We start from the raw sequence: 15753 nt of genomic DNA, 5'->3' as shown, positions 1-15753 counted from the left end.
GTGGAGTCAGTTCTTGCTTTCTACCTTTACATGGTTTTCACAGATCAAACTCAGGTCTCCAGACTTGTACAGCAAATGCCTTTACTAACTCAATCACTAAGCCATCACACCAGCCCCGTTACAGACTTCTATTTGGCTTCATGATGAGCTACATGCCAAAAGCCCATTCAGCATCAAACATGAGCTAAACATGCCAAACTAAGAATATGATTCAGGTGTCTGAAATGCAGGTAAGACATGACTTTATCCAAACAACTGTATGTCACCTGAAAAAAGATAAATATGAATGATAGCAGACACCATAATCCCAGTACTTGGGGCTGAGGCAGGAGATCACAACCAAGTTTGAAGCTAGCCTGGACATATAATGAGGTTAAAAAAATAAGCAAGGACAATAACAAAATCTGAGAAAAATTATAGAAAGCACCAGCAAGACTGATGTATTATTTTTCAGATTTGCTAAAAATGCATGAAATGTCAAGAAAAATAAAGATAAGATAAAATAAAATTCAACGTGGCTGAGCATGGTGACCATGCCTTTAATTCCAGCACTTTGGAAGCAGAGGCAGGCAGATCTCTGTGAGTTCCAGACAGCCAGGGCTATGTAGAGAGACCCTATCTCAGAAAATAATAGAAAACAAAACTTATAATAAGTATGTGCACAAACTGACCAACCACAGTGAGTGTGTACATATCATAAAACACCAAACTTCGGATGTAAAGTTCCTACCTCGCATGCACAGAGCCCTGGGTTCGATCCCTAGCCCTGCACTGTTCAAGTGTGATGGCATTCCTGTCATCCCAGTAGTTGGGAGGTGGAAGCAAGGTGATCAGAAGTTCAAGGGAGCACATGGTTCAGTGTGGATTACATGAAACTCTGTCTAAAGAAAATATTATAGTTCAGTGTGCTGGTTCCATGCCTTTATTCTCAGAACCGGGAGGCAAAGGAAGCTGATCTCTGCAAGTTCATCCACACTGAGTTCTAGGCTAGCCAGGGCCACATAGTGAGACTTTGTTTTTATTTATTTATTTGTTTGTTTGTTTATTTTTTAAAGAAAAGAAGCCAGAAAAATATTTATATTCAAATTATACACAGCATTTAAATATTCTACATTAAGAAATTAACAAAAATTAATGTCAAAAGACATTTTAAAATAATTAGTTACTAGACTTTGAAGTGAAATATAAAACCAACTGTTAATGACACATTAACAGAACCATACTAATGATTAATAAATCATTAATTTAATCTACTCAGAAGTAGCTACATTTGGGTCCAACATGAGAAGATGTACTATTCCTTTATCTGTACTCACTCAACTTTCAGAAGAGCCCCAGTGAGTTTTAAAAGACTTCACTGTAAAACTAGAAAGCCCTTTTTCTAACAAGTTTTCTTCACATATGCTACTCATTCACTGTCAAGTGATCATGTATTGGGGATGGAGAGATGGTTCAAAACTACTTATAGCTCCTTGCAAAGAACCAGGGTTGGCGCACGCCTTTAATCCCAGCACTTGGGAGGCAGAGCCAAGCGGATCTCTGTGAGTTTGAGGCCAGCCTGGTGTACAGAGTGAGATCCAGGACAGGCACGAAAACTACACAGAGAAACCTTGTCTCAACAAAAAACAAAACAAAACAAACAACAACAAAAAACTCAGGGTTGATTCCCAGCACCACATCAGGTCACAAACACTTGTAATTTTAGTTCCAGGATCCCAATTCCTTCTGATCTCTAAGTCCACATAAATTCATGCAGGCACCACATTCAGATAAATAAAAATTAAATCTTTTAAAAGAGAGAAACTGTGTATTTGTTACCACATATTTGAATGGTATCTTAGTGCCCAGTTTAAGGATGAAATGGCAACTCCAATTGACATTCATAAAATCTTTTTATGTTTTAGATAAAATCTTTTACATTGGCAATATTTTTAAAATCTTAGGGAAATACAAAGCAAGCTGAACGGCACAGTACAACTGGCAGGTGTGAACTGCAATATGTCTTTCCAAACACTTCCGTCTTCAATATGTCTTCTGAAAGAATACCCTGTAATATGCGTCGCAATATTCAAGAACAAGCACCCGTGAGCTGGTAAAAAAAAATAACACAATACATGCAGAGCAGTATTTGGGACAAAAGGCTGAGCAGAGTGGCACACACCTATGATACCAGCACTCAGGGCAGAGGGAAGCTGAGGGCAAACGGGGGAGAGTTGGGGCCACCCTGTATTACACAGCCAGTCCTTCTCTAGTGATGTCTTCTAACTAAACTAAAAACCAAACCACAGAAGAGTGCCCACTGAGGGGCTGGAGAGGGCTAGAGGTTAAGAGCACTTGCTGCTCTTGCACAGGACCTGGGTTTGGTTCCCAGCACCCATGTGGCAGTTCACAATTGTCTCTAACTCCAGTTCTAGAGAATCTGCCTCCTCCCTCTGGCCTCCACAGGAACTGCACACAAGTAGTGCACATACATATATGCAAACACTTACACATAAGATAAAATACATCTTTTTAAGAAGCCCATTGTAAACAATGAGCTCATCATTAGGACATAGATCTTACACACTAGTAAAAAATCTATTATCTCTTTATTCTCTTACTGTACTCAATTTCCTCAGTGTTAGTGATTACTATCACAAAACAGTAACAATAGACTTCCCAAGAAGGTACTAGATTATCAGGGTATTTTTTTAAAAAAAGGTTTCATGTGTAACATCCATGAACCTGTAAAACAAATAAGCATGTCTTAATTTACAGTTGAGGAAGTCAGAGGTACTGCTCCTACATCCACAACTACTATTTCTCTGTAGTGGTCCCAAAATTTCAATCCATGTCTTACTTTTGATCCACCAGTGGCATCCAGATTCAGTAAGTACTACCTAGAGACAGCTGAATGTGGTGGGAAGTGTCTTTGGCTAGCAAAGATCAATGAAAAACTAGGCTAACTCAAACAATTTCATAGAAAGTGATAAGAGTATTGTACTCCTAGAAAGTTAAATAACATACAGCTGGGACTAAACAGCCTTAACGCTGTGCACAAGAAACACCAGACGTCATAAAAATGAACTTCTAAACTAGGAAGCAGTCTTGCTCCCTCAGATTGGAGCTTGAATTTATCAACTGACTAGACATAATTGTCATTTTACAGGTGATACAGTGGACAAGAACATTTACACACTACTATGGGGCTAGAATTTGCAAAATCCAGACTTCCAAGAAATGCAAATAACCTAGGCTCACCAATAAACAAGTAGGAAGAGATTTAGAAAAACAAGATGGAGTCTGACGTATAAAATAAGAGAATCAAGGGAAGATTTGCATGTCTAGCAGTATTACAGGGGAAGCAAGAGGAACTAAGAGATACATCTACCAATCAGAACATTAGAAACAAATTATAGGGCTGGAAAGGTGGGGCTCAGTAGTTAAAAAGTACTTTCAGCTCTGTAGAGGCCTGGAGCTCTCATAGAGGACCAGCATTTGGTATCAAGCACCTGCGTTGGAAGGTTCACAACTGACTGTAACTCCAGCTCCAGGGGATCCAGCATCCACTTCTGATCTTCATGGGTACTGCACTCGCATACGCATACCTCACACACAATAACAAAATGGCCAGGCATGGTGAGATATATAGATGTGTGTGCGTGTGTGTGTGTGTGTGTGTGTGTATACATAATGTGTGTATGTATATATACATATATATTGCCAGACTTTGTCACATTAAAAAACAAAATAAAACAAAAACTAAGAAGTAAAAAAGAATCATGAACAATTAAGAAATATAAGACCAGACATTTGATACCAAGGAATCACCTTCTATTTATGAGGCTGACAATGGTATCGTGGTCATGACTGAACTCAGTGACTCCTAGCTGATTATGGGGACTCACACCTTGATCCCAGCACCCTGGGCACTGAAGCAGAAGGCCGCTGCAAGCTAGAGGCCAGTCTGAGCTACACAGGGAATCCTAGGTCAGCCAGGTCTACACAGCAAGATCCTGCCTCAAACACACACACACACACACACACACACACACACACACACACACACACACCATACACAAATAAGTAAGACAACTCCTCATCTTTTAGGAATTGATTCATTTATAGAGTAGATAAAATGATATGCTATCTGTGATTTTCTCCAAAATGCCACTTATCTTAGGCTACACACGACTGAGTCCCACCTAGCCGCCCCTCAAAGCAGGCATGCATGAATATAGGCAGCCTAAAGAACTTGTAAAATCTTCTAGAAGCTTTATTTTACTGGCACTATTTTTAGCTTTTATTATACCAAATTTCAAATATGGCTTCCTGAATACTAAGCACTTTATCAACTAAGCTGTATCCCCATTTTTCCTTTTCTTAAAGGGATTATTAAATATCATAAAGGAGTATGAAAAAAATACAGGAGCATGTACACACACACAGCCAACTGTGAAGCCCTACTGTAAAAAGTAGGAGCATGACAAGTAAGCTCTGCTTAAAATAAAAATGGCTAAGTACCTGTAGTGGACATATTAGTAAACACACAAAAGCCACCTGTAAACTAAAACCAAAGTGCACACCAAGAGGTACAGGGCAGGTAAAGGCTTTTAAGAGGCACCCTGGGAGTAGTACTAAACTCACTCATGGAAACTCCTAAAAATTACCTGACGAAATACTGGCAGAAGGGAAACTAACTCATCTTTCTCTGGAATTAAATTCTGAATACCTACTGTGTCCTGTTACCAGAAGAAAAGGAGGATAATTCATTCATTGTCTCGGCGGCAACAATTCTCAACAACTGGTTCAGAGCAGTTGTTCTCGGAAGATCAGAGCCGACAACCACCTTCTCAACTTTGATTTTAAGTTCTAGGAACTGAATGAAGAAGACTTACTGGGGATAAACAAGAGTGGGGGATGAAAGAAAAGCAGTGGATTGTAGCAAAGTTCTCTGCCAAGTATGGAGTGCTCTGCATGAGTTCCACAGCACTAATCTAAGACAACAAATGCACTGTCTGTTGAAACAACTGAAGAAGAGACTCTCTGAGAGCAAAGTTTCCTATGGAGGCAGTCGGACTAGAGCAGTGCACACAGCTCTATCACAACAGCTAAACATCTAGAAACTAAAAACAAGCAACACAGGGCAAGAAAAATAACTAAGGGGTAGAGGAGATCTCTAATTGAGAGAATAACTTAAAACAGCCAGGACTGTTTAAACAACTGTGCTAAGGGCTGCTGGTGGAATACACTGCTCCCTGTATGGAAAGAGAAGGGTTAGCTGGCATGCAGAGTCAGCAGCAGCTTCCCTGTACCAGAACCATGCATGTCACTTTTTGCCACATTCCCCAAATTCCCAGAGAAATATGCTACAGAGCTACAGAACTTTCACTTCATACCTTGTGTAGGATTACAAATAATAAATGGATTCAATTTATTACAGTTTTGAATTCAGGTCACAGATAACAACGCCTAGCTAGCTGCAGCTGGAAGTTTCTTCACTTATCCTTTCCTGCCACAGTTGGCCCTGTAAGCAACTAGACAAGACGGGGAAATGGGTGTCCTGGACTCTGGCTGGCCTATGTGGCCTTCTTTGCTTTCCTGCCATTTTATAATGTTCTGCTCGAGACCCACTTCTTACCACCAGGAGGTGCAGCCAGAGGGGCACTGACCCTGACTTCCCAGAAGGCTTCAGACTCTCAAGGGCAGGCGTTTGAAACCCCTCCTTACTTTTGAGCATTGCCACCGCACAGAACCCAATGGCTGCTCTGGGGAATGGAAACATTTGGAAAGAATACATTTGTCTTTTTGAAATAAGTCACATTTGCTAGTGGGTATACGCTAAAGTCCAAGTTTTCCCTGAGTCATGGGCTGTACTTATTGATTGCTTCAAACATTTAAATATAACTTTTTAGCCATATTTCTTGGTTATACTTTGCAGTACTCAGGACTTCCACATATCAGGCAAGCACTCTACTACTGAGCTATATAGTCCTCATTCTCTTCTTTTTCTTTAAGACAGGGTCTCCCTTATCCCAGCTGGCCTCCAAGGGGCTGTGTAGCAGAGAGTGACCCTGAACTGATCTTGTTTCTTCTGCCCAAGTGCTGGGAATACAGGTATGTGCCTCTATCCACAGCTTTTAAGAAAATGTACTCGCTGCCCCCAGCACTGGGACTGCACCAAGCAGAGCTCCGCCATTGAGTTATAGCCTCAACCTTTGATTACCATTAAATAAGTACAAAAAGATTTATTTCATTGTTAGCTCTGTGTGTGTCTGTGTGTTTGCTTCTGTCTTTCTGTCTGTGTGTGTGTGGGGGGGTGAGGGGTAGGTGACACGCAATCATGAAGGGCAGAGGCTTCAGATTGATTGTGAGCTGCTTGATGTAGGTGCTGGGAATTATTCTGGTCCTCCAGAAAGGCAATACATACTTTTTTTTTGGTTTTTCGAGACAGGGTTTCTCCGTGTAGCTTTGGTGCCTGTCCTGGATCTCGCTCTGTAGTCCAGGATGGCCTCAAACTCACAGAGATCTGCCTGGCTCTGCCTCCCGAATGTGTACTGCTGCCGCCCAGCACAATATATACTCTTAATAGATGAGCCATCTATCTCTCCAGACCTCTTTGATTACCATTAAAATAAGAGTAATAATAATAATAAACATTCTTTTCAAACTAAATTGTCTCTGGAGTACCACGATTTTCCAAAATTTGTTTGCCGATGTGAAATGCTAAAGTTTTAGTTATTGTTTTCTTTGATGGAAATTTATTTCGTTAAGTACCCAATGAAGCTGAAGTCGCACCTAGACTATGACCACCATTTTACAAATAAGAAATCTCAAGTTTGGTGTCATCCTGCCTTAAATTATATACAGGGTTGGTAAGAGGCAGTGCCAGAACCTGAACTACTTATTCCTATCATAGTCTGGTAATCTAGCTACCAGAGCGGCTATATTAATCACTTGACCATTTCCTCCTCTGCCAGTAACCTCATCCCTCTAATAAACTAATCAGCCATTCTATGGATGTGTTTCATCCCCATCATAGTTTTTTGAAGCATACAGTTCTGTACCATGGTTCTGTATGATGCTTATATTTTAAAGAATTTTTCTTCCTGCCAGTTAAAGACAAAGAGCAAATGCTGAGCACTCATCAGTAAGACTGTCTCCTGTCTTAGTCTCAGTGTGTCAGGTCCACACGAGAACTTTGGGAAGTTCTTGGTGGCAACATTCTGACACATCCTTGAGTAAGTCGGCTCAAGGCTGCAATCCACACTGGGCAGAAACAAGAAAGAAGACATGTTTCACTGTCCTTTCAAACTCTGCAGTATCACACATTTGGCTGGGGGCAGGGTGGCAGTGGGTGTCTTAGTCATTTTCTTCAGCTATCCGAAGACTTTGAAGCAGAGGTACAGCAGTTTTATAGAGACTTCTTTCAACTTTTAAACTAAGTTGGATTCTACTTCATATATGATACCCTGAAAACACCGTGGATCTGGAAGACATGATTTTTCTCTTTGGTAAACCAAAACAGAGTTTACAAATGGTGAAATGGCCCCATATAAATTTCTGAACACTTAATGGAAACACGAACAATAAAACCACCAGAACAAACTCTTTTCAAACTTGCAGCTTCTCAGGGAGGTTTATCTCACTTCAAAGTCAGAAATCTGTTTTCTCTCAGGAGCACACTGACATCAACATGTTTTGCTATAAAGAATCACATGAAATGGAAACCCTTAGCTCTTCATCCTCACAGCTCAACAGGGGCATAATTATCTTCATTCTGAACCAGAGAAGACAGGAGTGCTACAAGGCTAAGAACCCAGCTCTTTTAGTTGTGAAAACAGGACCCTTTGAAGCACTCGACCGACTTCTTGGGTAGTGAAGCAAATCTGCACTGTCAAACTCTGGTTCCACCTGAGGCCTTCTCCAAGTTGCTGCAAAATATGTTGTTTTCTGGGGTCAAGAAGAGCTTCTTCACTTCCTGGTTTTAGGTTAGGAGGGTGGCTCAAACAAACTGTTTTCTTACCACACTTATTGCATAATCACAAAAACTCAAAAGGAAGAGGGCTGGTTAAATATTTAAACTCTTATTTCCTGGTGACCTAGAAGACCTACTGTCCTATTCGCTATGCTCAACTTAAGGGTTAAGGGTTTCTCAGTACACTAAGGACACTGGAGTTATTTCTGTCTGAAAAGGAGTTAAAAGCAGGTCAACAGGGTAGCCAAACTTGGCCTTTCTTTTTTAGAGAAATTTTTATTAAAATGATGTCTTAATGAAAATGACGGGAGCAAGTGACCCACTCCAAACTAAGAGCAGTGGGAAAGTTAGAGGGAAACAATCCAGAAAAGTTGTCTGGTCATCTGCTTTCACTTAGTGTGGAAAACCAGAAGGGCGAGTCTCCTCTTCGGCAACTGCAGCCGGCCCACAGTGACCACTTGTTACACCTCCCACCCACTCCACTGTGGGTTCACTGGAAATTAAAGGGACTCTAGGGGCACACCCGGCCAGGCCTAAGGTGTCTCTGGGTTATACCCTGAGGGGGACGGTGGACGGGGAGCACCGCGTCCCCTCGCCCCCAAGCCCGGCCTAGTGTCCAGGAGGCCAAACTCCAGGCTGGGTACGATCAAAGAATCCGCCTGCCGGGAGAGGGGTAGGGGCGCGGTGAGGACGTCCCGGGGAGCAGGGAAACGAGTGGGGAGGGAGGGTTTGCACTACGGGAGGGTCAGGAACCGAGGCCCAGGCCCGCAGCGGCCGCCGCCATCACCAGGCCGCGGGGCGGGGGGCGTGCCGGGCGCCCCCGCGCGCCGGACCACCGTGCGCACGCTCCCCGCCCCCGCCGCGGCCCCGGCCGCAACTGCCCCCCGCTACTCACGCTTTGTCCACCAGCTCCCGCACTTTCCACATGTTCAGCATCGCGCCCCGCGCGGCCCGGCCCGCTGCCGCCCGCCGCCGCTCCCCACGGACCCCGGGACGCCTCCGCGCCGGGGCTGGTCCAGGCCCGGGTCGCCGCCGCCACCCGCCGCCGCGAACTCTCCCTCGCTGGAGCTCCTTCTCCGAGCCAGAGCCACGGCGCCTCCGGTGACACGTCGAGACGCGGCCGCACCGGCGCTGCGTGGAGCGGAAGTGGCCGGCTTTCCGCCCGCGCCGCGCGCCGCACGCCGGGAATTGTAGTCCACGCCTAGCGCTCCAGAAGCGCGGGAGCACTAAGGTTGCAGTGGGTTTGGGGACCTCTGACAGAGCCTCAGGTGATTGTCATTACAGTGACAGTTGCAGGGCTTACTCACGTTCACTTTCTTCAGATGTACAGCGCGGATGCTAAGTTTAACTGCTCAGGTGTGATCAGCGTGCGTGTTCTTCTTTTACGCACGTGTCTCTACATTTGCTTCCAAACATCCAGAGATCTGTACATCACTGAGCCGGGGGTGGGGGGGGGGGGGGGGGGGGGGGGGGGTAGGGAGGGTGGGGGGGGGGGTGTTTGCAGCTCTGACCAGTGAAGAATTTTATTCGAAATCCTTTCCCACATTCATTCTATGATACAATGATTTTATATGTAGACAGTTACCTGGTACCCTTGTTGGATACTTTGTTACAAGCCTCAGAAACTCAGCTCCTAATCCTTGGGAAACCAGAAAGCTAGCACTAAATATACACAGCATACTTTTGTGTATTTTATGTGATACACCCAAGAACTTTGTAGTTTTAATTTCTAAAAGCATACAGACACTGCTCGGCTGAGATCTGCTTAAGTAATTGCCATTGATCATGTTTCCACTTATTTATGTCAGTCAAAGCAGATGATGAAACTTGAAGTAACCTTAAATTTCATGGTAGGCAACTCCTTCAATTTTATAGGTTTTGCTCGCCCTGGTGGCGCTCTGCTTCAGTCCCAGCACTTGGGAGGCAGAGGCAGAGGAATCTTGATGAGTTTGAGGACAGTCTGGTTTACATAGGAAGTTTTAGGTCAGCCAGAGTTACACAATAAGACCTCGTTTTTAAAATTATAATTTAAAAATTAATTAAATATCTATTTATGAAAATGTAAAAATATTAGATAAGATTATATTTTTTATGTTTTAACTTAAAAAAAAATCCACCATTGAGCATCTTCAGGATGGTACAAGTGAAGACTACAGCTGGGGCTCCAGTTCCTTGAAGCTTAAAGGTCATTGGAGGAGGAATATAACTTTTAAAAAACCCATTTAATTAGAGAGAATAAATTCTTGTTAAAATAAAGTACAATGTTATAGACAATGATGCCAGAGGAAAATAACACTAGAGACTTTTTAGGGCTCTTTGAGGAGATTGAATGTAAGCTAAAACTGAAACAATATAAAAGAACTGGCTGTAAGAAGATCAAGAAAAGAATATTGGGAGAGGGAACACACACACACACACACACACACACACACACACACACACACCCCTCAGATTCACAATGAAGGGGGAAACTGTGGCTGTAGAGAGCAATGGTCCCAGATCCTTCAGTCAAGACTCCTGTTCAGTTTGCATTTACTTGGTCATTGGAAGCAGCTCTGAAAGCGCCCCAGTAAGGTTCTGAAAAGGAGTAAACTAAACCGACAAGCACAAAGAGCAGAAATCAAGACAAAGCTGGCTCACACAGTCCTTAAGACAGGGGCCCTGGAGATCACACTAAGTAAGTTGGAGCCATAGATTGGGGGAGGAAGGCAAACAGGTACAGAGGCAATCGGAGAAATGGAGCTTTCAAAAGCAAAGTTTAATTCTCCTGTTGAAAGCATTGTCCAGCCCAAGGTTCAAAGGATGGAATGTGGCCAGGGCAGATAAGAGAAATTGCTTTGCATAAATAAGAGCTCAGCAAGTTAACTTCCCAACCAGCCAGTCTGGAGGACACCTGCAGAATGGGCTTGGCACACAACAAGCAGCTTCCATGCCCTGGGCTCTTCACAGCAGTGCATGGCCAGGCTTCCCATTTACCTGCAGAACACAATGGGAGTATCTCATATTCCCAGTCCAACACCAAGTCTGAGTATATCTAGAGTTAATCTGAGTTGTCACCTGCGCCATGCTTAGAGTCCACTGGGGCCAAACAGAACATAACACTAAAACTCTTCTTTCCACTTGTCACTCTAGAGAGCCCCCCAAAAGGGCTTAGAAAGAGTTTGTTTAAAAGGTGGTCTCCTGAGAATAATCATTTGCATATAGGCAGAGTGTTCCATTTTTACCTTTTAATCTTGCAAGTTTGAGAGCAGTTTCCATAGTAACTTCTTTATAGCAAGTTAAATGTGTCCATGGTAGAAAAATAAAGGAGGAAACACCCCACCAATCCCTCCTCAGGAAAACATTTTTCACTAAATAAGCTGACGCTTTTGAAGGAAGGCTAACCCAGCATGTGCTTTGAAAGACAACATACTCAGCTCTGTTTGTTACATGCAATGAACAGTCGCAGACAAATGGACACTGACTGCTTAGCTGAGGTGGTTCCTTGGAGAGCACAGTATGAGAGCCATGGGACAACACAATTAAGGTCTAGGGGTTTCCAGGTTCTTGGCTTCTTATTCCAGTAACAAATAAGGGCTCACACTGCTTTTCAAAGTAGCAAGAAAACTTTATTTAAAGCAAAGCATAGAAAAGATCAGAATACCCAAAAAAAAAAAAAAATTCAGAATCCACTGTGAGGGAGCAGCAGGCCGTGTGGGTGAAGATACTCAAGGTCCCTGATTATTATTTGGGGTTTAAAAGGAAGGATTTGGTTCCTAAAGGATGTGATGGGCGTGGTTGTGTGTTTTGATTGATAGATTAGGTCTTAAGATCGTTTTTTATACTGCACATGTCCCTTCCCAATTATGCATAGGTACAAGATGTTAAGTAGGGGACTACCCCTCAAAGGTCACTTGAGGACCTTATTTTGCCTTATTGCTCATGCACCCAAACCCACTTCAGACTGGATTAACATTTCTAGTTGCTATACTGGACACCTTGGGAATATAGTTGGACAGAAACTGTCTGTGTGTGATTGTTATTAGGTAAGGAGAAACATTCCATTGTTCAGAGGGAGAAGATGGGTAAGTCCATGTAGGTGGGGTCTATGGTTTCTAGATGCATTGTTCAGAGAGCTGTTTGTGTCATAGTACCTGAAGTGAAGGAGATAAGCAGTCAAGGGCATGATTAGAAGAGGGGTATGTGCATGATTCAAACCTAGTAGGGTCCCAGGTTACTACACTCTCTTATCTAGACTTCCAAGAGCACCAGTTGGCTGGGGCATGTTGGCTTAGACCTGTAATCCTATCACCTGAGAACTGATCAGGAGGACTAGCATGAGTTCTGGGCTACCATGCCTACATACTTAGTTCCAAGACAGTCTGAGCTACAAAATGACCTGTTGTTTAGATAGATAGATAGATAGATAGATAGATAGATAGATAGATAGATAGACAGACAGATGGACAAATAGAGATGGTTCGGCAGCTAAGAGCATTGGCTGATCTTGCAGAGAATCTGGTCTTGATTCCAAGCACCCACACGGAGGCTCTAACTTCAGTTCCAGGGCATCCAATGTCAGCTCCTGGCTTCCATGAGCACTAGGCACACAGTGATGCACAGATATACATGCAGACAAAACAGGGAAGAAAACAACAGTGGATGGTATGGTAATTCAAAGTGTACAAAAAGTGAACAGAGCAAGACAACAGATGAAAAAGAAACAAAGGACCAACTGCAGGGCGTGTTGTTGACTGACATCACTACTGAGCTGTCTTCTAGGAGCACTTATTCCCAGGCTCGAGGTGGGCCAACACTGGGCTGTTGCACCCAGCTCCTCCACTCCCGCGTGGTCAGAGCTTTGCTGCAATGATGACTCTTGTGCTCACTCTATTTTTCCCTCCTCTCCCTGTGCAGGTGGCAGAACTGCCTTGGGGCTTGAAACTCTAGTCACCTGCTCTTGCTCTTGCTTCCTTTTTTCCTTCCCACCCACCCCCATAAACCTCTACACCTCTAATTCCATCTTTGCTTCTTGTCTGTGGTACCTAGACAGGCCCAGGAAGTAAAACCGCACATCTTGACTTTCTGTGTTTGGGTCCTGAGGTTTTTGTTTGTTTGTTTGTTTGTTGTTGTTATTGTTTTTCGAGACAGCGTTTCTCTGTGTAGCTTTGGTCCTGAGTCTTGATTCTGATCCTACCTGAGTGTTCTTCCTCGTTAGAAGGGAGAATACTTCATTTCTAAATGTATTATGTGGGCTGCCACAAAGGGCCAGGTGGATTATAGATTGTACAACCCCTCAGGCATCATTTATGTAGACTATCATGAATAGGCTATACAATCAACTAGGAAGGATGTGGTTAATGTGTGTGGGATAAGAGTTGTGAACTGAATAGTTGGGTGCTGTGGTTCACACTTTTAGTCCCACCACTTAAGAGGTAGAACTCAATGGATCTCAGTGAGTTCGAGGCCAGCCTGGTCTGCACAGCCAGCTCCAGGCCTGCAAGAGCTATGTAGAGAGAACGTGTCTCAAAATATAAAATAAAGAGTTGTTGACTGATGTTTGAGACTTTGGGTCCAAGCTGTCTAGATTTAAAATTTTTAATTTTAGTTTTACCACTCACTAGCCATATGATCAAAATTATTATATATATATATTTTTTTTTTCAAGACAGGGTTTCTCTGTGTAGCTTTGGTACCTGTCCTGGATCTTGATCTGTAGACCAGGCTGGCCTCCAACTCACAGAGACCTGCCTGGCTCTGCCTCCCGAGTGCTGGGATTAAAGGTATGTGCCACCACCACCTGGCTAGATTATTTTACATCTTAATCTCATTTTTCTCTTAAGAATAGGGAGAATTAGAGACCTATCATGAAGGCATTTTACAGACAACATCTTCTAGAACAAAATTAATATTCAGTAAGTGTTAGCAACAGTACTACCATTCCAGAGTTGCTAATAGTAACTATATGAAGCCATGAATGTCATCTACTACTAAGTATTTAGTGGGTCTTTGTTTCTGACACTGTACAGGGTGGTGGATATACAATTGTAGTTAAATTAGATGCGACAAACAAGTTAAAGTTTTGTCAGATTAAACAAGGCACAGGCAAGAATTCTCGCTGTATATCATAGAGTACATATGTGTCCTCATGTCAAGTCCTACATAGATAAGTACTCTTTAAATTCTCCCTCATGGGACTAGAGAGCCAATGCTATGGTTAAGAGTGTTTTCAGCTCTTCCGGAGGACTCAAGTCCAGTTCCCAGTTCACAATGGGCACCACCTGTAAGTCCAGCTCCAAGGGATTTGATGCTTTCTAGCTTCTTCAGGCAACTGCACACATGGGACACACACACACACACACACACACACACACACACACACACACACACACACACCACAGCCCACACACAAATAAATAAAAGTAAAATCTCAAAAAAGAATTTCAGCTGGGCAGCAGTGGCACATGCCTTTAATCCCAGCACTCGGGAGGCAGAGCCAGGTGGATCTCTGTGAGTTCGAGGCCAGCCTGGTCTACAGAGCAAGATCCAGGACAGGCACCAAAACTACACAGAGAAACCCTGTCTCAAAAAACTAAAACAAAAACAGAAACAAACAAAAATTTACCTCATGGGGATGGGTAGATGACTCAGCAGTTAAGAGCACCTGCTTTCTTCCAGAGGCCCTAGTTCACTTCCCAGCACCTATAACCACCTGTAACTTCAGCTTCAGAAGGTCAGCTGCCCTCTGTAGGCACCCCCACACATAGCCGCATATTCACATAGATACACATAAACATAAATTTGAAAATTAATAAAAAAACTCTACCATATTACTATCAAATCCCTTATATGAATCCAAGCTTTTGTTGGATTTAAGTTTTTCTTATAAACAAGGGTGTTGACTTACAGAGTACCCCAAACCAAGCCACCCATCAGCAATTCATAGACATCTTTCTAAAGTCCAGAGTCTTCTGGTTTACCTCTTGGATTTCTGATTTGCTAGTGGCATAATCATCTAAAACAACCTTAGGCAGAATAAAAGGCCTTGAAATATAGCTCAGGGGTCGAGCTTTTGCCTAATGTGCACGAGGTAAGAAAGAAACATAAATGAAGGAGTGAATGATGGAATGACAAAACCAGGAAATTATTAACGTCGGAAACAGAGACACTCGCCTTGGAAACTTAGTAAGTATTGCCAGACTTCTCCCTCTGATTTTCATTTTACCTGCATGCTGATAGGCCTCTCATAGCGGAGAGGAAGAAGGCCCAGCCCCTTTAGAGGTATAGATGCCATTTGTTTTCAGTTAACCACCCTTAGGGGAAGAGGTAAGTTTGTCTCGTCCAGGAGACTAACATTAGGACTGCTGATTCTGATCAGCCCAGCTTGGAACATATGTTCATCAAGGCTAATCATCTCCAGGGGGAACTGATGGGTTTGGATTGGGTCACATGCCTCCTTCTCACAGCTGAATTGAAGGAGTGGGCAGCCCTAGCAGAGCCACAACTACTTGGGAAGGACGTGTTCTCTGATGCAGGCAAAAGCAAGTACTGAAGGTAAAGCTCGGGACCCTGAATTCTCAGATCAAACAAAGCCTAATGTACTTTTTGCCAGAGCTGGGAATGCCCTGGACTAAGTTTTACTGGTTTTATTCTTCCTAGTAATCTGAATTCCGCAGACAGCCAGGGTAGGGAAGGTAGACGTGAAGAGGAGACCAGGAGGGAGAACAGGAAAGAGCCTGCGAAAAAGAAGATGTGTAAAGGTTTGTGGCTGCTGCTGGTTGCTGTCTAGGCAGCAGGTAAGCCGGCTATCCGACTAT

At 43.3% G+C, this 15753-nt stretch overlaps 1 protein-coding gene across 2 annotated transcripts in view; it reads right to left on the bottom strand.

The window, feature by feature from the left end:
• The window catches only part of Clint1 (clathrin interactor 1), a 56905-nt gene extending 47818 nt beyond the window's left edge, over window positions 1–9087 (bottom strand). For both annotated transcript variants that reach the window (XM_036196604.1, XM_036196606.1), the window contains exon 1: window positions 8853–9087. In XM_036196604.1, coding sequence (XP_036052497.1) covers window positions 8853–8893 — 41 coding nt within the window. In that variant the 5' untranslated portion in view covers window positions 8894–9087. The remainder of the gene's footprint in view (window positions 1–8852) is intronic.
• Between the last annotated feature and the right edge of the window lie 6666 nt (window positions 9088–15753).

Source organism: Onychomys torridus, chromosome 8 (genome assembly GCF_903995425.1).
Source record: "Onychomys torridus chromosome 8, mOncTor1.1, whole genome shotgun sequence".
Classification (NCBI taxonomy): Eukaryota; Metazoa; Chordata; class Mammalia; order Rodentia; family Cricetidae; genus Onychomys; species Onychomys torridus.
The sequence above is the reverse complement of the archived record's forward strand: the minus strand, read 5'-3'. Positions and strand labels throughout refer to the sequence as shown.